This window comes from Patiria miniata, unplaced genomic scaffold (assembly GCF_015706575.1).
Source record: "Patiria miniata isolate m_02_andy unplaced genomic scaffold, ASM1570657v1 HiC_scaffold_3, whole genome shotgun sequence".
Lineage (NCBI taxonomy): Eukaryota > Metazoa > Echinodermata > Asteroidea > Valvatida > Asterinidae > Patiria > Patiria miniata.
In genome coordinates this window covers 5,407,570-5,433,251 of record NW_024037069.1, presented here as the reverse complement: position 1 = coordinate 5,433,251, position 25,682 = coordinate 5,407,570, and the positions used below count along the sequence as shown (strand labels likewise).

The 25,682-nt window shown below is 39.2% G+C and overlaps 1 protein-coding gene across 4 annotated transcripts in view; it reads left to right on the top strand.

Annotated features, from left to right (window-relative positions):
• The window catches only part of LOC119737512 (sodium/calcium exchanger 2-like), a 73,816-nt gene that overhangs the window by 42,831 nt on the left and 5,303 nt on the right, over positions 1-25,682 (top strand). For all 4 annotated transcript variants that reach the window (XM_038211931.1, XM_038211932.1, XM_038211930.1 and 1 more), the window contains 12 exons: positions 180-328; positions 1,270-1,369; positions 13,581-13,602; positions 17,086-17,238; positions 17,897-18,059; positions 19,769-19,892; positions 20,668-20,794; positions 21,257-21,347; positions 22,277-22,358; positions 23,467-23,589; positions 24,704-24,779; positions 25,027-25,180. In XM_038211931.1, coding sequence (XP_038067859.1) covers positions 180-328; positions 1,270-1,369; positions 13,581-13,602; positions 17,086-17,238; positions 17,897-18,059; positions 19,769-19,892; positions 20,668-20,794; positions 21,257-21,347; positions 22,277-22,358; positions 23,467-23,589; positions 24,704-24,779; positions 25,027-25,180 — 1,364 coding nt within the window. The remainder of the gene's footprint in view (positions 1-179; positions 329-1,269; positions 1,370-13,580; positions 13,603-17,085; positions 17,239-17,896; positions 18,060-19,768; positions 19,893-20,667; positions 20,795-21,256; positions 21,348-22,276; positions 22,359-23,466; positions 23,590-24,703; positions 24,780-25,026; positions 25,181-25,682) is intronic.

Genomic DNA, 25,682 nt, shown 5'->3' with positions numbered 1-25,682 from the left:
ACATCATCCCAACGCAGATTCCATCTTATGAATACACGTACGCCAAACGATGAAAAAAAAACAACGAAAAAAACAATTGTAACTTGTTTGCGAATCATGTGAACTGAGCTGCAACATTCAAGGTCTTGCCATGATTTTGTTTTGTTTTTTCACTTTTTCTTTCCATTTTTCACGGTTAGGTTTCGGCACGCTGCGGTCCGTTCCATCTTGGGGGGTAAGAAGCGCGTCAACGGGTACAAGCCTTCCTCTGCGAGCCACCCCCGCCTGATGGAGCTAGTGGATAAAGTCCGCACGATGCAAGATGGCAGCTCGGAGGTTCCCATAACAGGTCAGATATTTTCTCAGCCTTTGAACGAAATTGTTTTTGTATTGTGTGCCGATCATTGACCCATTTTGGGCCAGTATACAAGGTGACCCCCCAAAAAATGCAACCCTGAAACGTTTGCCTTTTTTTTTTAAACTGATTGGTGAATTTTTATGTTTTGGATATCAGATTGAAGCTGAGAGATTTTTCTTTCAAATACTGAAAAAAAATCATGGAAACAGCACGTTGAGTTGCTGAGAATATGCCAATTATGTAAAAGAAGTGATTTTTGTCTCACCTGGACAAAAATCTGGCCAATGAAATCATGTACTCCTTACACATGATTTTCAGATTTTTTGTGTGCAAATCTTATAAAGCCTGCTGGCGTTTGTCGCGACCGACAAACGAGAATAACGTGCTTTCATTGGCTGGTTAAGGCTGCTCAGGTTGACCGCACACGGTGAGTTTTTCGTCTCGCGATTTGAAAGAAATCAAACAGGATAGATTTGCCTCACGGCCTTGCAATGCAGAAAACTCAGCAAAAATTCACCGCACATGGAGATATTTTATGAGCTACGTGCTGAGCAAACAGCCTCGAATTTGACTTTTTTCACTGCACCTAGCTCTCGTGTGCGGTGGGGTTTACCCACTTCTGATCAGAAAAAAAAGGACACTTGTTAAATAAAGGGCACTCTTTACAAAATATTGGGGGGTAAATGCTGGTGAAAAAAAGGGCATTTGAATATAAAAGGGCAGTCTTTACAAAATATTGGGGGGGGGGGGTAAATAGCCCCCTTACCCCCCCCCCCCCCCCCCCCCCCCCCCGCTGGCTACGCCTATGTTAGGAACTTTGGCACTTGAACCTGAGATATTCCAAGCATACATGTACCTGTTATGCGTACTAAATTCTGTTTTAAAAGTATCTCAAAAAAAATTTCTGAAAATTTTGCTTTTTTTTTCTTCAGAGGATTTGAGAGGCAAGTTTACATTTGCTGCGTCCAGTTACTCTGTGTTGGAGAGTGCCGGGAAACTTGAAGTGGACGTGTTATTCCACAGAACCATTCCGTGAGTACACGTCAAATATTTATTGTTTTACAATTTAAAGGGCATATACAACATTTGCAAACATCAGAAAACAAAACTAACAAATTGTTATGAAATACCTTTTTACTGGACTGTTAGTGAATGACAGTCTAAAGCAACCTGTAAAATCATGGCACCTGGTGTGCTGACATTTTCAAGAAAAAGTGTTTTTTTTTATCGATTCCCAATGCTTGCCGACCAGGTTGGAAAAAACTGGGTTTTTTTCTTCAAATACTGCCCCCAATTTACCATATTTAGTTAGTCCGCATTTTGTTTGCAATCGATTAAACACCTATGAACGGGTACAAGCCAGCTGGTTCCCTGACCTTACAATCCCCCGACGTCTATAAATTGCTCAGTTTCATCTTAAGTGGGGTCAGGAACCAGACTGCAGGAACATGATTGTTTTTCTTGGTTTTCCAACATCTACGAACACAAACGTCAAACAAGTCAGTATAACAATATTTGCTATAAAATACTTAACCCCCCCCCCCAAAAAAGTTTTTCTCTTGCCCCCAGTTCCCCACCCCCAGTTTTCTCCCAACACTTTATCAACAAATACATGTAGATTGATTATGTTTCTTTTCTTCGTTGTTACTAGACTCATAAAATGTGGACACATTTTGGGCCAATGAAAGCATTACCAACATTGGTACATTGTACTACAGACAGAACACGCCACACATGCACACATACTGGAATTTGTATCATTGTGGAGTCATTTCTTGGTTCTCCTGTACTAACATTTTCGAGTTTGAAAGTGTACTTTCAAAATGCTCCTATTTTTCATAACCAGAATTAATTTCCTGGGCTGAAATTCAGACTTAATATCCCTTACATATTACATAAAATACTTCAATTTGCAACAGATCAACAACACACCTTGGAAGTTCCTAGTTTTCGAGTAAAAATCCATCTATCTGTTTCGTGATTACCTTGTGGATACGTATAATTCACCTACAGAAATTGCTCTGCGGTGATACAATATTTTGTTCCCTATTGTGCACATGTCTCCACAGGGTACCGTGTACCATACCATTTATACAGCCGTAGATAGTGTGCAGCCAATGTATAGTGTTGAAGGGAAAATATTTCCACTTCGCTTTTTTAACTTTGGGTAATGGGCAATTTTTTTTTAAATTGGCCATTGCGATCTCTTTAGCGCTACGGTATTTGTACACAGTCCAACTGTTGGCTTCTGTAGATTCAAGAGCTGATTTATCGTCTTGTCATCGACGCCCATTGTTTTATTGCCGCTTAATTAAAGCAATCAATTCTGATGTCAGTCAATTATGCACGCGAGAAACGTGAAGGGATACACGTCCACCACCGGAAACTCAAGGAAAGCTTGACGATTTTAACCAGTCACCTGCCACTGCGAATATACAGTGCCAGATCGTGTTGACATGGCCTTTCCGCGTTAACTGGTCAAATTCATAGATGGTTCAACCATGCATTCATGGTCATGATTGTTGACAAAACCATCAGTCTGTCGTCAAAAATTGCTGGCTTATTCGGCCCTGAAATGCTGTTTGAGAACATTAATCAAACCTTTCATTCAAAATACAAATATTTAAACCTTCCAAGTTTCCTGGAACATTAGTTTGTTTAGAGCGAAAAGAATATTCTCCACCGTAGCGGTTCATGTCCGATGTTGACGCATCAGCTTCTTTGTTTGATAATATGTCTCAGAGGTGCAGTTCCCGCGTCTGTCAAATTCAATTTTTCCTCCAGACATCGGGAGAAATTGTCAGTTCTTCCTGTCACACAATGGCATGTTTGTTCACAAACAATATTTATATAATTTCCAATTTATATGATCTTGCAGTGCGCAAGGGCTTTGTTTGCAGGAACAAAGACTTATGTACAAAAAAAGCAAAATAAAAAAATTAGAAAAAGATTCTACTGCAAGTGAAATGTCATTGTATGCTGATCATTGATGTTGATTTAACGCAGCAAATGTTGTCATCTGGTTACCAGGTGGGGTATTGTCATTCGCAGATGTCGTCAGGCAGACGCGATGTTCAAAAGTGTTGCACTTTGGTAAAGTCAGCCCCACTGCTAGCATCCATATTTTATTTTTTAATCAAATTTCGTCAGCGGGACTGACAAACCGATGGATGTATCCACCATTCGATTGAACAGCTGGCCAGCAATTACTCATGTTTTTTTTTGTTGACGCGACGCTCGGTAACGCGCAAAATATCGGCCACTTCACCTTTGCGCTTGCTTCTCCAAACGGTCGTCCTATACCTAAGCATGCACTTGATGACGCTTTTTAACCATCAGAACTCTGGCTGAGAGTATGTCAATTTCGGTTTATAAAAAACAAATATTATTTTTCCCCAGTATGTAGCTGAGACCTGGACTGATTGGCATATTTTTTTATTACCTCAGCTCTTAAGTTGTCTACAAGAGTTCAATCTGGGGGTTGGGGGGGGGGGGGTCTTTGTGTAAATAGTTGGTATCCCCTCTCTGCGACAGTGTTTAGAGCAACTTGTCGGTCTGACAACTTCTGATCGTTGATGCGTATCAGTTGATGAATGCGCAGGCAGAGACGAAAGACAAATATTGTGGCGAGAAATTGAGAGTCTGGAAAATTTGCCTTCATTTACGAGAACCGGTGGGATGAGTTGTCGTAATTTGAACGTGTTAGGCCTATTCAGGGGGAAATGTTGTGTCTTTTATTTTAAGAATTGTGAATTTTGATTTTAAATTAATGTGGAAAGAAAGTCGTGCTAAAAATGTTCGCTTTTATTCAGTTTGTATAGTACCCCGTAGTACCACAGAGCATCAAAAAGAGTTTTAAGCAGACAAAATTAAAGCCAGTATTTGGAGGAAAGGTGTTTGCAAACATTTATAGGTTGTGACTAGTGATCAGAGGGTCAGGGGTTCGAATCCTGCCACTGACCATACCTAGTGTCCTTGGGCCAGCCACTTTACTCCAACTTGCCTTGCTTCACTCCACCCAGGAGTATAAAAGGGCACCAGCATAAGCTGGGGAGTAACCTGCGATGGACTGCCATCCCATCCCATCCGGGGAATAGAAATAAGAGGGTCAAGGGTTCGAATCCTGCTGCTGGCCATATGTTGTGTCCTTGGGCCAGCCACTTTATCCCAACTTGCCTCTCTCTACCCAGGAGCATGAATGGGTTCAGATATTAGCTTGGGAATAGGCAATTGACTGGCATCCCATCCAGGGGGAATACAATATTCTCAGTCGTTTCATGTCAAGGAAACCGGAGATAAACACCTTCCTGATGACACATGATGATACAGAGAATTGACTGTGTGTGATTATAGTGTGTTCTCGGCCATGCATCGAGATTGTGTATAATAAACACGTACTCGTACACAGATATACACACATCAAGCTGACGATTGATATTGGTGTCATTTGCAATCCAACTTTCATTCCTCAACATCTACAGCTCTGGGCCCAAACTCACCGAGCTGATTAGAAAATATCGCTGAGCAGATTTGTGTGCTGAGTGTGAATCAGACGAGGACCAGTCGGGATCAATAGACATTGCATGACAGTTTGGCTGGTAGCCCAATTTTGCTTTGGAAATTAATTCTGTGCTTAACAGAATTCATCACGTGGGGCCAGGCCCCAGTTTCACGGATGCTTTGTTTACATATGCGCTTTCCTGTGGGAACAAAGTCGGGATGCCAGACGAAGGTGGGGACCGTCTACGTACCACATAGGAAAGCGCACATGTAAGCAAAGAGTGACGTCATTAGGTCTATTCCACGCTTACAATCACCATTTTGTGCTAACCGCGCTAGCAGAAAATTCTGTGCTAACCCTGTAAGCACAGAATCCTTTAATAGTTACGGGATGCATACGCATGCGCAGAAGCCAAAGTTCCTCGCTAACCTGTGAAATACGCTTATACCAAAAGCAGGTTAGCAGATCGAGCCTTGAAATTGGATCTTTAGACGCATCGTTGAAAAGACCTTCTTTCATTGATTTCTTCAAAATGACAGCTTGCCAGAAAGAATAATTTCACAGGGAGTTTAGTGCCATTACTATCTTTAAACCAAGTATGCTTTTCAACAATAATTACGTCAGTTACATTTTGGATAGCTGCAAATGATGGACTGTACATGTACCTTTAAGTAACTTTAATAAAGCTGAAAAAGACAATGACAGCAAAATTCTTGAGACCAAAAACAAGCAAGGTGAAAACAGAAAAGTCCTATTCTTTTTTTTCAAAGGAGGATACAAAAATAATAATAGTAGAGATTCCACACTTGGCCATTGTAAAACGTCACCTTTGTTCGCTGTAAAATAAGAATTACAGAGAAGGTTTTTCTGAAAAGCGAACAGCGAGGATAAAATTGTCAGGAGCAGCACGTCTCAACTGCTGACGACCGCGACTGAATTTAATTTAGAGGATGGACGCGCAAGGACGGCAAAGGCAAGCACTCGTCGCCAACCAAGTGTGAATTTTTGAAGATTTTTAACTGTCGGATTACGCAGACCATACCAGTTAGGGGCTGAGTTCGCCTGATGGAAACAGAAGTAGCGGAAATCAAGGTGAAATCAGGCGTTGCGTGTGACTTGTTTTAATTGTCCCTTCTGCCGACGGGCAAAAACGTTCGCGATGAAATTATGTTTGGCTGCTTCGCAGTGTCGTGGTCGAAAAACTTGTGATGGATTGCAATTTTTTTGACATATTAATTTACAAGTAACGGGATGGACAATAAGAGCACAATACCTTTTCTTTTGTCACAGTTTATCTGAAAAGCTTGCGAGCTGATTTGGCAATGGATAATTTGTGATGATGGGCTTGTGATGACTTGTGATGACTTGTGATTAGCTTGTGATGACTTGTGGTTGGCTTGTGATGACTTGTGATTAGCTTGTGATGACTTGTGATTGGCTTGTTGTGACATTTGATGGGCTTGTGATGAGCTTGTGGTAGACTTGTTGAGCTTGTGGTAGACTTGTGATGGGCTTGTGATGGCTTGTGATGGGCTCGTGATGACTTGTATGGGCTGATGATGACTTGTGGTGGGCTTGTGATGACTTGTGATTGGCTTGTGATGGCTTGCAATGGACTTTTGATGACTTGTGATTGGCTTGTGATGGCTTGCAATGGGCTTTTGATGGCTTGTGATGGGCTTTTGATGGCTTGTGATGACTTGTGATGGGCTTGTGATGACTCGAAGCACGCTTATGGTTAACTCGTGATGGGCCTGTCATGTCTTGCGATGGGCTTTTGACTTGTGATGACCTTGAGATGAGCTTCTTTTCCAAGCATTCGAATGTGAGAAATATATTTTTTTTAAATGGAATTTTGATTGCATAAAGTAGGGGTTGGAACCACAGCTCTTGTGAGAGAAACTCCAGTGCTCAACCATGAAATAATTTTCCTTTTTTCTTCAAAGAGTGGAAGGATTTTCTCTCTGCCTTGTTTTAGAAGACGTCTTTTTTTGTGTGGTTTATATAAAGCAAAAAAGTAGGAATTTAATGAGAAAACTGATATATCTGGTATATTTGTTTTTATCCCAGGAGACTTCCGAAAAAAAAATCCATTACTAAGTTACCTTTGGAAATGGAGAAAACAATCTGATAGTCCTTTTAATTAAAAAAATAGTACATATAAGGTTACACCTGATGAAGACTAAAATATGTGCATCTCGGATGACACACTTGGCCCTTCATCAGGGCAATTAGAATATTAATGGAATGGAAAATGAGAAATTCATGAACAAAACTAGAAATGTGTTTGTGGACAAACACAAGCTGTTTCAGATATTTGAAATACTCTCTGCACGTGATGAAAACTTGATGAAGTCACTTCGAATGTCATCTGCCAAGTGAAAAGTCAATCAGACATACAGTGCCAAAGTATGATTTGAAGAAAAACGTGTACAAACCCTATGGGGAAAAATGCAGCTTTAATGTGAAGTAACCTTACACCTGATGATGTCACAATCACGAATTTTTTCTAGGACCATCTGTAGGTGGTAGTCTAAGTGTGTACCAAGTCTAACGTCGATCGGATTTACGAAAGTGCCAAAGTGGAGTGTTTTATAACGTGTACAAACCCTATGGGGAAAAATGCATCTTTAATGTGACGTAACCCAACACCTGATGACGTCACGATCACAAATTTCTTCTAGGACCATCTGTGGGTGGTAGTCTAAGTGTGTACCAAGTCTGACGTCGATCGGATTTACAAAAGTGCCAAAGTGGAGGGTTTTATAACGTGTAAAAACCCTATGGGGAAAAATGCATCTTTAATGTGACGTAACCCAACACCAGATGACGTCACGATCACAAATTTCTTCTAGAACCATCTGTGGGTGGTGGTCTAAGTATGTATCAAGTCTGAGGTTGATAGGATTTACGAAGAGGCCAGAGTGGAGTGTTTTAAAATGTGTACAAAACATATGGGGAAAAATGCATCTTTAATGTGACGTAACCCGACACCTGATGACGTCACGGTCACGAATTTCTTCTAGGACCATCTGTGGGTGGTGGTCTAAGTATGTATCAAGTCTGAAATCAATCGGATTTGAAAAAGTGGCAAAGTGGACTGGTGGAAGAAACGTGTGTTAAACCTATGGAGAAAAAGGCTGAAAAAGGAGAAAAAAAAAAAAAACTAGAAATGTGTTTGTGGACAAACACAAGCTGTTTCGGATATTTAAAATACTCTGTGCACATGATGAACACTTGATGAAGTCACTTCGAATGTCATCTGCCAAGTGAAAAGTCAATCAGACATATAGTGCCAAAGTATGATTTGAAGAAAAAAGTGTACAAAACCTACGGGGAAAAATGCATCTTTAATGTGAAGTAACCTTACATGTACACCTGATGATGTCACAATCACGAATTTCTTCTAGGACCATCTGTGGGTGGTAGTCTAAGTGTGTACCAAGTCTAACGTGGATCGGATTTACAAAAGTGCCAAAGTAGAATGTTTTAAAACGTGTACAAACCCTATGGGGAAAAATGCATCTTTAATGTAACGTAACCCAACACCTGATGACGTCACGATCACACATTTCTTCTAGGACCATCTTTGGGTGGTGGTCTAAGTATGTATTAAGTCTGAGGTCGATCGCATTTATGAAGGTGCCAAGGTGGAGTGTTTTAAAACGTGAACAAAACATATGGGGAAAATGTGCATCTTTAATGTGAAGTAACGTGACACCTGATGACGTCACGATCACGAATTTCTTCAAGGACCATTTGTGGGTAATGGTCTAAGTGTGTACCAAGTGTAACGTCGATCGGATTTACAATAGTGCCGAAATGAAGCGTTTTAACACATGTACAAACCCTATGGGGAAAAATGCATCTTTAATGTGACGTAACCTGACACTTGATGACGTCACGATCACGAATTTCGTCTAGAACCATCTGTGGGTGGTGTTCTAAGTATGAATCAAGTTTAAAGTCGATCGGATTTACGAAGATGCCAAACTGGAGTGTTTTAAAACGTGTACAAAACATATGGGGAAAAATGCATCTTTAATGTGACGTAACCCGACACCTGATGACGTCACCGTCACAAATTTCTTCTAGGACCATCTGTGGGTGGTGGTCTAAGTATGTATCAAGTCTCGAATCAATCGGATTTGAAAAAGTGGCAAAGTGGACTGGTGGAAGAAACGTGTGTTAAACCTATGGAGAAAAAGTCTGAAAAAGGAGAAAAAAAAAAAAAAAAAGAAAAAAAAAGAAAAAAAAAAATCTTAACGAAAACAAGAGCTGTTTCGGTGTGTCACCGAAACAGCTAAAAAAAAAAAAAAAAAATCTTAACGAAAACAAGAGCTGTTTCGGTGTGTCACCGAAACAGCTAATTACATCTAAAATTTATTGGGGAAAAATAAACAGGAGTACGGAATTATGCAGAATAAACATGGGATTCTTGCAGTCAAGGTTCCACAAAATAGTCTTAACATTTTGTAGTGATTGAAATGTGATGATTATACAATGTAGGAAAGAATTACATTATTAGTGCGTGCATTTTATCAAACTAAAACCCCAAACATGTTAATAGCATGGCAGATAGGCGATGGGATTGTGCCTTTGATGATACAAGCATGGCATTTGGCACACAGTCAGAGTATGTCATGAGAAAGATATATTTGGCTATAGGGCCATCGCAGATTTGTCCTTTGAAAAAATATAGGTGGAATAACAAGCAATGGTAACCATTTAGAACATTTTGAAAATTGCTTGTATATTCTACTAATGTACTTATATTTTTTCAAAGGACAAATTTGCGATGGCCCTATTATACAAATATTGAATGCTTCGAGTGGTGTAGTAAAACTAGCCTCCCGAGGTGATCCATGGACATTCTATTTCTATTAGGGAAAATAGAATGCTCCATGGATCACCGAGGGAGGCTAGTTTTACTACAGCACGAGATAAAGCATTCACTATTTGTTTTATAACACTTCACCCACAGATTCTGCTTGGTTTTAACATTTTAAATTATTTGAATCTGAATACAGTTGAAATAAACTTCAATTTCAATACAAAATTGGTGGAAAATGTATTTCTCTCTTCCAAACTACCCCTTCACAAAATGGTTGAACCCAACTCTGTGGCGCGCTCTCTTTGGAACAAAACACGCAACGCGCACACCAGCATGCAGTTGCACACAAATACCACGCCGTGGCTATAGTACTTTGGTTGCTAATGGTATAGTACTTTGGTTGCTACGGGTATAGTACTTTTTGCCATGCACGGATAGATAGCAAAAATAGAAAGTATCATGTGACTCGCTCTCGGCGAATCAAGACACAGAATCTGTGGGTGAGGTGTTATAAAGCCAAGAATCTTTACTCTGACATGTGTGCCAAATGCCATGCTTGTATCATCAAAGGCACAATCCCCCAAATATCTACCCTATCTGCCCCACTGTTTTCTTGAAAGTCAAATTCTTTTTGATGACGGCTTTGTGGCAACTTTTAATTGAAAGTGGGCGAAAAGCATCTGACCATAACTGAGCTTCTAGTTGTGACAAACAAAACCGCTGGAAAAGCTTAGTGAAATTCAGCCAAATTGAAAGGTCAGTGGAATAAACTTCTTTGCCTTGAGACCGAAAGATCAATACCATGATCTCTGTAAGATTTTTCTGGCCTTTGCTTATGCTCCTTTTTTGCTTTCGATGAGCTCAAACATATCAAGTCAGCTTGACGCCCGGTAGACACAAAAACCTGATATTTGGGCTAGATTTGAGACTTTTCATCATCTGTATTAATAATGATCTGTCCAACTAGAGCTAACGGCGTAAACTAAGAGTTGGATTGTCCGTCCCCAGTCTGCAACTATCGTCTTACACTATCTGCGGATTTGCCGAGATCTTCTCGCGAAAAGCAGAAAGAAGCAATCAGTTCTTGAGTGTCTACATTAATTGGAGATTTGTAGGCCTTTAGGGAATGGAGGATATGGGAATTCCCGTGATCTTCTGGACGGATGAAGTTTCAGCCCATCAGGGTGTCAATATCCACGGTTTTACGGTCGTTGACTTTTTCAGGGTCTTTAGTGTTATTGATCCTCTTGAATGAAGCAGCTGCACGGACATCGCGCGGACTCAAAACAATGCATCACAGATGCATACAATCTTCTCGTTCGTGGTGTTTTCTCTTGACAGACAATCTTATCTTTGGTTCAAATCCAAACTGAGTTACAATTCATTTTAAAAGAGACCTTTCTGGAAAAAGGATTTATCATGTGATCCTGTCTTTCTCTTTAACCCTTACTTACTAGGCATTTTTGCTAGGATGTAACCTCAATCCTGCAAAATCCTCCAACTGCCTTCATGTAAAAATAGCATACAGCCCCAATTCTGCAAAATCCTGTTATTTCTTGAATGTGGTCCTTGGAGGGGTGACCACTGCCTCAATCCTGCAACATCCTCCGGCAATTACTGCCAATATGTTGAGGCAGAACCAGGGACATCCTGGGTCAGCGTGGAGGATTTTAAGTACCGGTATGTATGGCTGAGCATAAACAACACAAGGTCGGGACTTAGACCTTGACACAGTGCATCCTCCGAAATCAGCCCCACACAAGCCTCATCTTGCAAAATCCTCCATTTTGCAAAGAGGATTTTGCAGGATTTAGGAGTGTAGGTTATTCAATTAACGCAGGAGCATATGTATAAACACGATCCGGCAATTTATTCGCAGGGGCGGGCCGGTGACGGGTTAAATCGTCAAGCTTTTCCCAACTCTCTGGCGGTGATGGACATATACACGTGTCATTTGTTCCCATTGGTTTTGTATACACCTTGTGTTGAACTTGAACTTGGCCGCGGTACCCGGCCTGCCCTCGTAGCAAATATTGTTCCGTGGTGGGGCCTCTGAGTGTTGCAAAGTATGAATTTAAAAGTGAGAAGTAATCGTACAAATATTGTACAAGTGCTTTTCAAGAGTCAGTATTCAGGTGGTGTTTGACTTAAAATTAGCCCCGTATAATTGTCTTTTTTATAAATGGTGTTTTCCGACCAGAAATAATCTCGGCATCACGTGGTTAAGAATCTCAGTACAGGGAAAAAGAAAGTTTTGAAAGGGACAACAAAATGTCCAAGAGCTACTAATTTAAACCCATCCGGCAAAATTTTTGATATATTTTTGTTATCTTGCATAAAAGTTTGGGTTTCTTTTTGTGTTACCTCAGAAAAGCATTTTCTTTTTGTGTTACCTCAGAAAAGCATTTTTGATCTCTTTTTTTCAAAGACAAAATACTTCTTACATAAAGCAATACTTGTTATTCGTAGTAATTACACTAGCTAAACTATTAGCTTCAGTTTGGTTGTTTATTAATCATGTAGTCACCATGCCATCTGTTAGTTTCCGAGGCAAACGTCCACGAGACAAAAACAAGCTGTCAAATATTCATCTCACCAGAATTACATATATCCTCATCAGATGGCACCACAGTTCTCTGATGAATTTGACTTTTTTCCCCTCTGACGTGAAAACGTCTTGAAGCCTCTTCTGTCTATCTCTCTCAAGGTCCGTCTGAAAATGACTGTTTCTCGTTCAGTTGATGAGACAAAGTCATCTTTATGACACTGTCCGGACATTGACAGCTTCGACCTTTAGCATAAATTGACAGTACATGTAGTGGACAAATCTCGAAACATCAGACGATAATGAAATCCTTGATTTTTTTAATGGAGTGTCAATCGATAATTTTAGCCAAAGGCTTGCACTCAGTGCCCAATCCAAGGAAGCTTATAGCAATGGCTCAACTCCCCGACGAAATATTTTCAGGAAACGCAAAGCATTTTGGGTAGCTTTTGTCATGGGTCAAGGAGGCACAAAAGCGTGTCCGCATTGAGGGCATTCAACCCACAGGGTCTATTATTAGTTATCTTGCGAGCGCAAGTTATCCGTGGAACACGGAATAATGTAGTGCGTCTGTGTGGGACACAGACGCACTACATTTTCCGTGTTCCACGAGCACGAGCAGGACAACGAATTTATCTTCAAGCTTGACGCGCAATACGCGGAGTGCGGTATTGACCGTGGCCGTGCTACATGGTTATATGTAGCACGGCTTGTTGCCATGGAGCGACCAATCAGGATCGAGGATTCAAGTTTACTTGAAGATGACAGATAGGTTTCAGATACAGTAATTAATACACAGTCTGGCAATACAGACTAACTAACCCCAGACCTATACCCACTACACATGTATGGCGTGACAGTCCTTCTTAATTGTGGCATTTTGAAGTGGTTAAGCCAGATTTAAAGTGGGCCTGCCGGTGATTGTACTTTGCGCATTGGTTATTTATCAGCTAATCAACTGTGTGTGCTGAGCGTCAAATTTCATAGATGCATGTACGTGTATATGTACGTGTATGTGTACTTGTACATTAGGGCAATAACGGTTGCAACTGGGTTCCGCGTGACACTTCAGAAATTAAAGTTCAACTTTGAAGTGAAGATTTAATTTCGCAGGGTGACGTGTTTGTGCGTGCTTGTGTTGTCCGAACAGAGTGACGTTTAGGCAGGCTTTAAAATATCATTTGATATGATTTTTTTTTTTAAAGGTGAGCTAAGGAGAGTTGATCAATTAAAGTGTTTATTTTGTCATTCACCCTGGAAATTATACCGGGGAAAAATATATATTGCAAAAAAAAAAGCTGAAAAAATATTCGATAATTATCACCAATAATTGTTTTTCTCAATTTGTTTACTTATTTTTCAGGAAGAGTAATGGTGCCCTAATGGTGAGTACAATTTCAAGTTTTTGTCCACAGATATGTTTGGAAATTGAGGACTCCTTGTTCAAACAAATTTAAAAAAAAACACCAACACATTTTTGGTTGTTGGCAACCAGTACATACCGGTAACCAAGTTTTTAGTAAGTATTATAACATCCAAATTCTGCCACTGTATTGTAGTCAAGTCAAAAAGTCCTCACAAGTCCTTACAAGTCCTCACAAGTCCTCACAAGTTTTCACAAGTCCATACAAGTCCTTACAAGTCCTCACAATTCCAATAAGTCCTCACAAGTCCTTTCAAGTCCTCATAAGTTCTCACAAGCCCTTACAAGTCGTCATAAGTCCTTACAAGTCCTTACAAGTCTTTTCAAGTCCTTACAAGTCCTCACAAGTCCTCACAAGTCCTTACAAGTCCTCACAAGTCTTTTCAAGTCCTTTCAAGTCCTCATAAGTTCTCACAAGCCCTTACAAGTCTTCATAAGTCCTTACAAGTTCTTACAAGTCCTTACAAGTCCTCACAAGTCCTCACAAGTCCTCACAAGTCCTCACAAGTCCTCATAAGTCCTTACAAGTCTTTACAAGTCCTCCACGAGTAAACGTGGGGAAGTAATTGAACGCACTCATAATACTGCAATTTTGGCCCATATCGTGCGGCACACGCAAATTTAACTTGTGCGTTCTTGCGTGCAACTTTTGACTAGCATGGCACGAAGTTGCAGCTGGCAGTTTCGAATATCCGAATATTTGGTCAAATGCTGTTTCAAGTAATCGAATACTAACTTATTCGAAACTAGACAGCCCTAATACTTCCCCATGGCCAGAATTTGTACTGGACTATTTCTGGCCACATATCGTCCCAAAATGGTCTTGGCAATTCTTGAAAATAAAGATCTCACACCAATTTGTCTTGTGATTTGCCTGCCTGTGTAAAACATTATAAAAGAGTTTAATGCCATTGAAGGATTACCATACATGTATTCATGACACTGCAGAAAGTGCTTTTGTCGTTTCAAACATGCACTGTTGCTATGGCGACTATTGCGCCAACAAAACAAGCTTTATAGCAGGTAATGATCATAATCATAAAGCAGTCGTCGCCCGCGGCGACACAAATTAATTTTCAACGAAAGTCGTTTCCTCTAGTTGTTTGTTTTGTTCATGAGTGACCCCGTACTCGAGGGAGCGGACTAGATGAGTATCTGTCAGAAATCAATATTACAGGGATCTAGAGAAATGTGATTAGTCAACATTGACATTTTGATTATCTTCAAAACCTGCCACGAATTCTCATTACCGTTGATTCATTATTCGTGCGCATTTGTTGGTATTTCGTGAAAATGAGAATGGCTTGAGTTATCATAAATGTTTTATTATGAGTGAGTCCCTGTTTGAATCCATTTAAGGATAAAAAATGATATTATATTCCATTCTAGCTTTTGTTGTGTATTTATTTATCTTTCACTTTATCTTGCTCACTTCAATGTGGCTTTCATATTTTGTGACCTGCCATATCATAATGAGGAATAACCCCCATCTTTACTTTTAAAGTTATACATGTGATGGAATCAAGCTAAATTAGTCATTTGAAAACTTGGTCCCATGGTCAATTTGACCTCTCTTGGAAAATTACTCATAACTCTGTCAAAAATTATCAGATGTGGACGTTTGATGTCTCATTTTAAAGTGGAAAGGCGTATCTTTCAAACCATATCTATATTATCTATGTTGGTTTTACATTCTACGTCTGGCAATCCTTTTTATTTTGTTTGCAATTTTTTTTTGAGAGAGACACTGTATATCCGACTTCAGGCGCAGATTATTCAAGACATGCTCAAAACAAGGTTTTGGGGGACACTCCTCATTTTGCCACAGCAGGTCACATTTGTATCTTGTATAGTGTTACTCTATTGTTATGTTTAAACGATGTAATGGTACTTAATTTTTGACTGTCTTTTTTTACTCCATTCTAAAGACATCTGATAATGAAAACTGCTTTGGTAGCCTGCTACATATATGTGAAATAACAGGGAAAAATGCACTAGTTTAACATAAAAATGGCTGTTTATTTCTGATGGTACAATTAAAGTTGTTGATTGCTTTCGTCACTTTGTAGTTTTTCCCTCAAATTTGTAAAGTTTAGAATTTGATATTCGGGGAAGTTCTGCATGTGCTCTTCCCAGCTAGTAGCATTGTACAAAGCATCATGGTTCAACGACAATATGCCTTGGCTTTCAAAACGACAGACTAATTAGTCTGTATTATTTAGTTGATATCGTCACCATGGTAACAGCTAATTTTGTAAAGACGTCCTTGGTGCAGGGATCCATTTTTTTTCTACCCGCGCATCGGTTGCCATTGGAAACGGGCACTCTGTCTCGATGCTTTTAGCCTTCCTCTCCTGTTTGTCTTGAAAAAAAAAATGATTAAATCATTAATTCTCTTCCTTCCAGTTCATTAAAAATTGACGGGTTTGGAATGTAGCAAGGTCTTTTGGGGTGATTAAACTAAGATGTTTTGTTTTTGGTTCATCCATTAAGAATTATGCTTTCATTGTAATGTATTTTTATATTCTTCTTTGCGAAGTGCAAAAAAAAAAAACACATTGTGTATTGACAGTTCAGAGTGAGAAAAAAAAGAAGAAACCCAAATGGCGCCCCCTATTTTTTTTTACAGAACTTCTGCGCGTAGCACTTTCCAGATCTAGGATATGAAAGCCCAATTAATAAGCTTTCTTTTAGTACAGGAATTATTCAAATTGCTTATGCAAATTTCCAGCAATGGAATTTTGAACACAAACACCGTTTTTTAACCTTGTCCACAGATCACATTAAGGTACGTGATTTTTTTCAGTAAAAAAAAGAATGTCCTATCCTGAAAATGATATCAGAATAATCTCATAAGTCCCCGGGTAGCCAAGTAGAAGGCAGGGCAAGACTATAAACTCTTGAAATTATTCAGCATGTTTTAACTTTGGAAGCAGCAGGTTTTTAAATAAATGTTAAGTGCCAGTTATCATGGTTATGAGAGTGTTTTTATGTGTTTTTTGATATGTAAATAGTTTTTGTTTTGCTGAAATATCACTTACCTTTATTGTGATCCGTGGACGAGGTTAAAAAACTGTGTTTGTGTTTAAAACTCCTTAATAACTGCATAAGTATGTGAGTGATTTTAATGATTCTTATACTAAAAGAAAGCTTATTAATTGGGCTTTCATATCCTAGATCTTGAATGCCTACATGCATTTAACTTCTATACAAAATAGGGCTTGCCATCTTTTGCTGGTCATAATCATTACCTTAATAAAAAAATGTCTATGGCACAAAAAGAAAATGATATCATGATTTCAAGTCAAACATAAAATTGGTATATTATAGGTTTTCCCAGGCAATTTCCTGAAATGTTCATTCACTTCTGAAAATTGGTCATTCATTTTCGTCCGAATGTGAGAATCGTTCTGAACAGGCATTTAATTTTCTTTTTTTGACGCAGGAAAACGGGAAAGCAGCAGCTTATGAAGTTCAAGAGGACAACAGTAAGAAAGAGGATGATAGCTACATCAATTCTGTCGTCAGCATCTCGTACGAGACAAGAGAAGGAACGGCCAAATATGAGACGGAATTCAGATACACGCAAGGAGTCCTGGTAAGAAGTCTGTCAGAAATTAGGTTGTCAGATCGAGGTCAAAAGTTTGGATGTCAAATCTTTGTGAAAAAGTCACACGACATCAGACTACTGTCCATAGTAGAGATTTTCAAATATACCACAACGAACAAAGACATTGACAAGTTGGAGAACCGCCAACAGAGGGCTGGAAAGCTCAGTTGGTAGAACAGTGGAGTTGGCAATCTGGAGGTCGCAGGTTCAAACCCCACTCCTTTCAATTTCTTTGTTCAACTTAGATGTTTTTGGAAGATTGTCATATCAAAAGTTAGAATGTTAAATCTCTGTCAAAACTTATAATGTCAAATCTCTGGCAAGAAAAGGTTGTCAGATCTTTGGCAAAAATGTTTTTACACAAGATCTTTGTCAAATGTTACGATGTCAAATCTCAGTCAGAAAGTTAGTTTGTCAGATCTCTGTCCGAAGTTAGGAGGTAAGACCTTTGTCTAAAGTTACACTGTCAGATCTCTGGCAAAGATATGCTCTGTTAACATTTCTTTCAGGATAGAGTTTGCTTTGTGAAGATATAAGTTTTAAAATTGCGTTTTGGCCATTAGCCATCATATGTTCTCCTCACTTTGAATTGATCTTCTCCGCATCTCCGCATCCCATGCTTTGTGTGCTCCTCCCATACTACCAGATCTTTCAAGAGACAGAGTGGCGTAAATCCATCTCCATTCCCATCATCAACGACAACCAATTTGAGAACAACATGGACTTCTACGTCATCTTGAAGAATCCTGACGGAGGGGGTGCCCTGGGTGACCCCAGCTTGACCCGGGTCACGATAATTGATGATGATGGTGAGTACATCGCCATGGTAACAAGGTCATCCCCCCTCGCTTGGCACTGGTTTACATAGTTTTTAATCCTGTTTTACGTTACAGTTTGATGGCCAAAGCACCAGTTATCTAACAAAAGAAAAACGATGCACTAACAATAGATGTTTATTGTTAGTGCACTGTTTTTTTATTGTTACATGCTCACTGTGTGAATGCTGTATATTCCGAGAAAACAATATTCTAGGATCTCGATTTCAATTCGAAAGTTGCCCAGTCATGTTTTGAATCGTGCCCGAATTCAGCATCCGGAACACGTTCGCATTCAACCGATTGCAGCTGCGCAATGTCACACTGTGAACGGACGAATAATAGCACACCTGCGCATCATGTCAACGCTTGCGCGCACCCAACTACAAACCAACTATTGAAGGAAATTTCCAAAAAAATGTGTCACTTGACTCATCTTTGGAAATGACCTTCTTGTATTGTTTTCTTCAAAATGACAGCATGCCAGAAGGAATAATTTCACAGGGAGTTTAGTGCCATTACTATCTTTAAGCCAAGTAAGCTTTTCAACAATAATTTGGTCAGTTACGTTTTGGATAGCTGCAAATGATATACTCTACCTTTAAGCTTCAACTGCTAAAAAATTGAAAGAGTTCCAAGGTTCAAACGTTCATCCAAAATGTCCAAGCTTCATTAAGAATTCTGTGAGGTCGGGTCGTAAGACCTTTACTTTTATAGCTGGGGCAGAAACAAATTATACAGGTTGAGCATCAGATTAGATAAATTATGCAATTTTCGATGATTTTTTAAGCAGAGTTAAGTGTATCACTGGTCTTCAAAAATTGAGGGCTTTCATTTATTTTTGGAAGGCTACTAAATGGTTGATAATTTTAGTGAGCAAAAATGTGTGAAAAGTTTGAAGATAATGTGGACATTATTTGTAAACGGTGAAAACAGTTTTGTGAAGCTTTTTGCCCTTTTTTTTACTGAAGGCATAAATCGTCGGGTGCCTGAAAGAAGGTCATAGGGCAAAAAAGGGTCAAAATGTCAAATTCGGATTTTTTCGATTAAGCTTGGAAATATCTTTAATTTGATATACATATTGTCTCAAGGGGCTACGTCATCCTGACGTAATTAACAGTAAACAAAGGACGGAAGGAGGTTTTTCATGATCCGGCAAAAATGATCCAAGTGCCCTAATGTCCCACACCTAAATGGGTATACGCAAAGCCAAGTTTGTTCCCGGCAAAAGGACGTTAGGATTTAACATATGCCGCTTAAGCGCACGTTTAATGCAGGGCAAGTTCAAGTTTAAGACAGATGGAGTTCCTGGTAAAAGGTCGTAAGCAGAAAAATCTAAATTACCTCAAAATTAAGTAGTATTTTGAAATAAAAATGCACTCTATGATTTTAAGTTTTAACGACTTTCATGAGCCCAAATTTCAGCCTGATGCGATTTTTCATTTAGAAATGGCAGCACAAGACTTTTCAACTCGATTATCTCCAAAGGTGCTTTTTGCGTGCCTAGGCTGCTTAGGTCCTTTTCCTAGTCACACGTCAAAATCATGATCTGCTACCTTAAAACCAGGATAGCGTTTGAATTGCGCTCTTGACATTTTTAAACCCTAACATTTTTTTTTTTTAGTTCTTCAAAACTTCTTTCTGTTTAAAAACAATTAAAAAATTTCATTTCTACTTTTGTTTAATTGTCTTCATCTTTCCAGTTCCTGGTGAGTTTTCCTTCGACAGCGCCAACTATGCCGCAGACTTGGAGAAAGGCATCGTCACGGCGACTGTATTAAGATCAAACGGCTCGGACGGCACAGTTTCAATACAGTATGCAACAATGTGAGTAGATACAGTACTTCTGAGGTTTTAAAGAGGTTGTGGAATGCTCGAAGACATTTCCGTCATTTTTCGGGTATATGTAGCCTAAGGTGTGATGAAATAAAAACGACTATTGTTTCTGTCATAAAATGAGTACAAAAGGTACTTTTGAGAGCTGTTTTTCAAGTCCTGTTATGCCTGTTTCAACCCGAACGTACAATTTGTGTAAAAGTCGTCGTTGCAGGCAGCAAACAAAACACAGTAAATCGTGACGTAATAAACAGGACTCCCGATGCAGAGTAGCATATACGAGTCCTGTTTATAATGTCACGATTTACTGTGTTTTGTTTGCTGCCCGCAACGACGACTTTTACACAAATTGCACGTTCGGGTCGAAACAGGACCTGAAAAACAGCTCTCAAAAGTACCTTTTGTACTCATTTCATGACAGAAACAATAGTCGTTTTTATTTCATCACACCTTAGGCTACATATTCCCCAAAAATGACAGAAATGTCTTCGAGCATTCCACAACCTCTTTAAGCTTGCAAGTTTTTGCTTTAATCTTGAAATTGTCTCTTCCAAATTTGATCCCTGCAACATTTCGCACAAGTCTTACAAACACCACCCATATCGATGTTCCCTTATCGATGCAATACGCCAGACTGACGTCAGGTAATCGAGTGGCGCTGTTCGCCAGTTGGCCTATTTGCATAATTTATGTCAGTGAATTCTGATAGTGATGTTTGATGGTACACAACTCTTTTTCAAATTTCTGGGTTTCTGGCTGAATACAGGGATGGCACAGCGCGTGGTGGCCTGGATACCAGTGTAGCAGACTACCGGGCAACGTCAGGGACGCTACTCTTTGAGCACGGGGAAACCAGCAAGCAGATCGAGGTCGAAGTCAACAGGAAAACCAAGGTGGGTGGAGCAATGATCATACATATTCATTAATTATTCACAAAACTTCAACGTCGGGGACGTTACTCTTTGAGCACAGGGAGACCAGCAAGCAGATCGAGGTCGATGTCAACAGGAAAACCAAGGTGGGCGGAGCAATGTTCATACATATTCATTAATTATTCACAAAACTTCAATTATTCGTAACTATTCATGGTTTTACTCGTGAACTTGTTCAGTAGTGCAGATGGGAAGGAGTTTTAGAACAGCTTGAAAAAAATTGCAATATTTAAAAAACAACTTTTAAATAACGTGATTTAAGACTTTTTGAAAATTTGAAATTTATAATTGAATTGTTTTGCTAAAGTTTAGATTTTCTTTGGAATTTGAGCACTTGTGTTGCTTCAAACGAACAAAATGCACAAATTACAAATGATGGTCTATACCTTTAACAACCTTTGTCTTTATTTGTCCTCCGTTCAGGATCCGAAGAACTTTGTGCTTACAATACGAAACCCAAGCCTTGGAGCTAAGCTAGGTGAACATAGTGCAGCTGTGGCCAATCTTGCGCTCGGTAAGTTCAAAATTGACTTGACATTTCTCAGATTTGGAGTCACTGATCCACTTCAGCGAATAATGGAACCAAATTTAATGGCATTATCAATCTGAAAGAGAATTCACTTTCAATTTTTGGAGGGGGGGGGTTTTCTGTTATTCGCCTTTTAATTTTTTTCATTATATTGCTTTTTCAAGAAATTATGGAGGGAGGGGGAATGTGTAGTTATAGCAACAAGTAAACGCAGTCATCTTGTCCAATAAGCCATTTGCATTTTATAACCTATAGCCTTTGCGAGTTAAATTTGAATACCATCTGGCACACTGACTTGCTCAGAATGCTTGGCATGTTTTAACTTCGAAATCTCTGGGCCAAAGACATTGTTGCTAATCACATGATTCGGGGCAAGCTCTTGCATAGGTACGTAAGAGACGCTCAGCACCAATACATTGTTCACAATGGGTGAGAATGGCACAAAGACACCAGACCATGCTGGAGCTGGGGTTTGCTAGCGTAAGGCTTGCCCCCAATCACGTGATATACAGTGTAGCAATAGTCGCTTTGGTCTGGAGACTTCGAAGTTAAAATGTGTCAAGTATTTGAGCAAGTCAGGGTACCAGATGTTCCTTGAATTTAATTTGTAAACTGTTATTTAATTCAGAAAAAACACAGAATATTTAGGGGGCTAAATTTACCCTTGATCAATTCCTTTATTATTTGTGTTTCTTCTTTCAGCCCTGCATGTTTGTGTGCACCCCCATGTTAATGTATATGTACCTCTGTCATTTCTGTTTTAGCCTCTGAAGAAGAACTTGCTAAGTTCGCAACGTCAGGCCACATTAATTTTTAGATTTATATATTTCAGGTCCATCCAGTCAGTAAGCAGTTTGCAGCAGTCTTACTTTTTTTCATCCTTTATTATTTGGTTATTTTTGTTTCGTGGTTAGATGACATTTCGGAGCGTCTGGCCAATCTGTTAGCCGAAAACGAGGAAGAAGAGGAAGAAACATGGCTCGGCCAAATCAAAAGGTACCGTGCATGTTCTTTTTGGAGTAGCCTCATAGCAATTGTCCACTGCTGAACTAATTTATTGATTGATTATTGATTGGTTATTGATTGGTTATTGATCAGTTATTGATCAGTTATTGATCAATAACCAATGATGCAGTTCGAGGTGGCAAGACAAGAGATTGATTCTTTCTGCCATGTTTATTAATGAACCAATTGATCAAGTATTGATTGACTATTGACTATTGATTGGTTATTGATCAATTATTGATTGATTGGTTTTCCCTTTACAGTGTAATGACAGTATGAGGTGACAAAACAAGGAATTGGTTCTCTCTTCCATGTTTATTGATGAACTGATTGATCAAGTATTGATTGACTATTGATTATGGATTGGTTATTGATCGATTATTGATTGATTGTTTTTTTCCTTTACAATGTAATGACAAGAGGTTACAAGACAAGGGATTGGTTCTCTCTTCCATGTTTATTAATGAACTGATAGATCAAGTATTAATTGACTACTGATTATTGATTGGTTATTGATCAATTATTAATTGATTGGTTTTCCCTTTACAATGTAATGACAAGAGGTTACAAGACAAGGGATTGGTTCTCTCTTCCATGTTTATTAATGAACTGATTGATCAAGTATTGATTGACTATTGATAGGTTATTGATCAATTATTGATTAATTGGTTTTCCCTTTACAATGACAAAAGGTTACAAGACAAGGGATTGGTTCTCTCTTCCATGTTTATTAATGAACTGATTGATCAAGTATTGATTGGTTATTGATCAAGTATTGATTGGTTATTGATCAATTATTGATTGATTGGTTTTCCCTTTACAATGTAATGACAAGAGGTTACAAGACAAGGGATTGGTTCTCTCTTCCATGTTTATTAATGAACTGATAGATCAAGTATTAAGGCTATTGATTATTGATTGATTATGGATTAGTATTTTCTTGACAGTGCAGTGACAGTAGGAGGTGACAGAGATGATGAAAGCAACGAGATTCTGCAACCAATTTTGATTATTTCTTTCTTGTCTATTGATGAACAGATTTATCAATTATCAACTATTGAGTATTGATAGATTATTGATTATTGCTTATCCTTCTCAGTGCAATGAATGTAGGAGGTGACAAGGACGAGGAGGGCAACGAGATCCCGCCAGCCAAGATCGATTATCTCTTTCATTTCATCACATTCCTCTGGAAAGTCGTCTTCTCACTCATACCACCAAGGTAAGAAGATGATCGAGCAAAGACTTCCTCAGATATCTCTTTAATCTCTCTATGGGCTTCGTGCGCCAACGAAAGAGGGCGCCCTTTTACATAGCAACGACGCATTGTAATTTCATAGCAATTTCTGACCACTTTAACCAAATCTTTTGGAGGAAAAGATGGTAGTGTACATAGTGCCTGCCTTTATTGCAATGTCACTTAAAAAAAAAAAAATTGTTGGGTTCTTGGGGTGGGGGGGGGGGGGGGAGTTCCCCCCCCCCCCCCCCCCCCCCGATCCACCCTTGAGCGAGTAGAGTTTGGTCGAACCTGATACTATTTGCTTATATGCCACTCTAGAACACAAGTCTGAAATTTGTATAATTGACGAGCATTGGACATTAAAGGGAAAATACAACATTTGCAAACATCAAAAAATAAAACTACCAAATCATTTTGAAATACCTTGCTGGACTGTTAGTAAATGACAGTGTAAAGCATCCTGTAAAATCATGGCACCTGGTATACTGTCATTTTCAAGAAAAGTGGGATTTTTGTATCAATTTCCAACGCTGGTCGGCCAACCAGCGTTGGAAAAAACTGGCTTTTTTTCCAAATACTGGCCCCAATTGACCATCGCACTTGTTTGCAATCGATCGATTACACACCTATGAACGGGTACAAGCCAGCTAGACTGGTTCCCTGACCTTACAATTCCCCAATGTATGTAAACTGCTTTGTTTCTTCTTATATGGAGTCAGGGAACCAGACTACAGGAAAATGATTGTTTTTCATGGTTTTTATAGCATTTTCGAACCCAAAACCTAAAAAAAGTCAGTGTAACTATATTTGCTATATATTTCCAACCCCCCAATTCCATCCATTTCTGAAAATTACAGCAAAAGCAAATGATGTATATTCCCTATAAGCTGAGAAAATATTTTGAAAGATAAAGAAAATTTGTCTAAAACTTGAAATATTCATGAATCTAACAACACATAATAGGACATGACCACCCTCCCTTTTGAATGAAATTTAAAATTATAACCCGCAATGTTTTTCCAAATTTATTTTCCTTAAAAGTGCGAAAAACTTACTTCTGTTGTTTTATTTTATGTTTTTTCCCCCAATTTTTCAGGAGTATATGGGGCGGATGGCCAGCTTTTATTCTGTCGCTAGCCTGCATAGGTGTACTCACTGCAATAGTAGAACAGGTAAAATGCATCCAGGTTTTTTATAAGTTGAAAAATTCGGGTTGAAAACTGAAGAGTTTTTTCGCCGGTTTTTGTCAACAAACAACGGAATGTCCACACTATATGGGTGTAGGGATCGTGAACTTTAAGGTCATTTTCACAAGTTCTGTTAAAACGGAAAGATTGTGCATTAAAACCTAAAGAAAAACTACATCCAATGCGTATTACAGAGATTAAAAGTTGTTGTCTTTTTTCTGTCTTTTTATAGCTTGCGACACTGTTCAGCTGTGTACTGTACTTCAAGGCAGCCGTTGCTGGTATCACCATCGTTGCGCTGGGCACCAGCGTACCGGACATGTTCGCCAGTCGTACGGCATCCATTCACGACCAGTATGCAGACGCTGCTATTGGGAACATCACAGGTATGGCTGCGAATCTAAAGGGGGGGGGGGGGGTTGCCCTCCCATACCCCCTCTAAATTTGGACTTTTACCCAGACCCCCACATATGTGCACACTTCTTCAATCATGCGGGCCTTGTATTGTTCTCCTATTTTTTGAACTTCAATTTTTTTGAAAGAACCCTTACATGCAGGGTTTGACCTTAGCTGTAGTCTGCTCGCCAAATGCGAGTAAAAACAGCGGTGACTATCAAACCATTCCCTAAAGTAGTTCGGCTGGTGAGTAAAAATGACAGACATGAGACTGTTCCCCATATTTGCGGATCTCCGCGTTTCAAAAAGCCGTCCCTGAAAAACAAATCTGATAGTGACTCACGTTCAGCTTGTTTCATACCGTGGCGTCGTTGAATCTTACGCTGATATCGCTTGCATATATATTAAAATGAAATTGTCGCCTGGCTCTGCATTTGGTATAGGTATATAAAAGCATTAAAAAGTACAAGACACAGAATCGATCGGTATGCA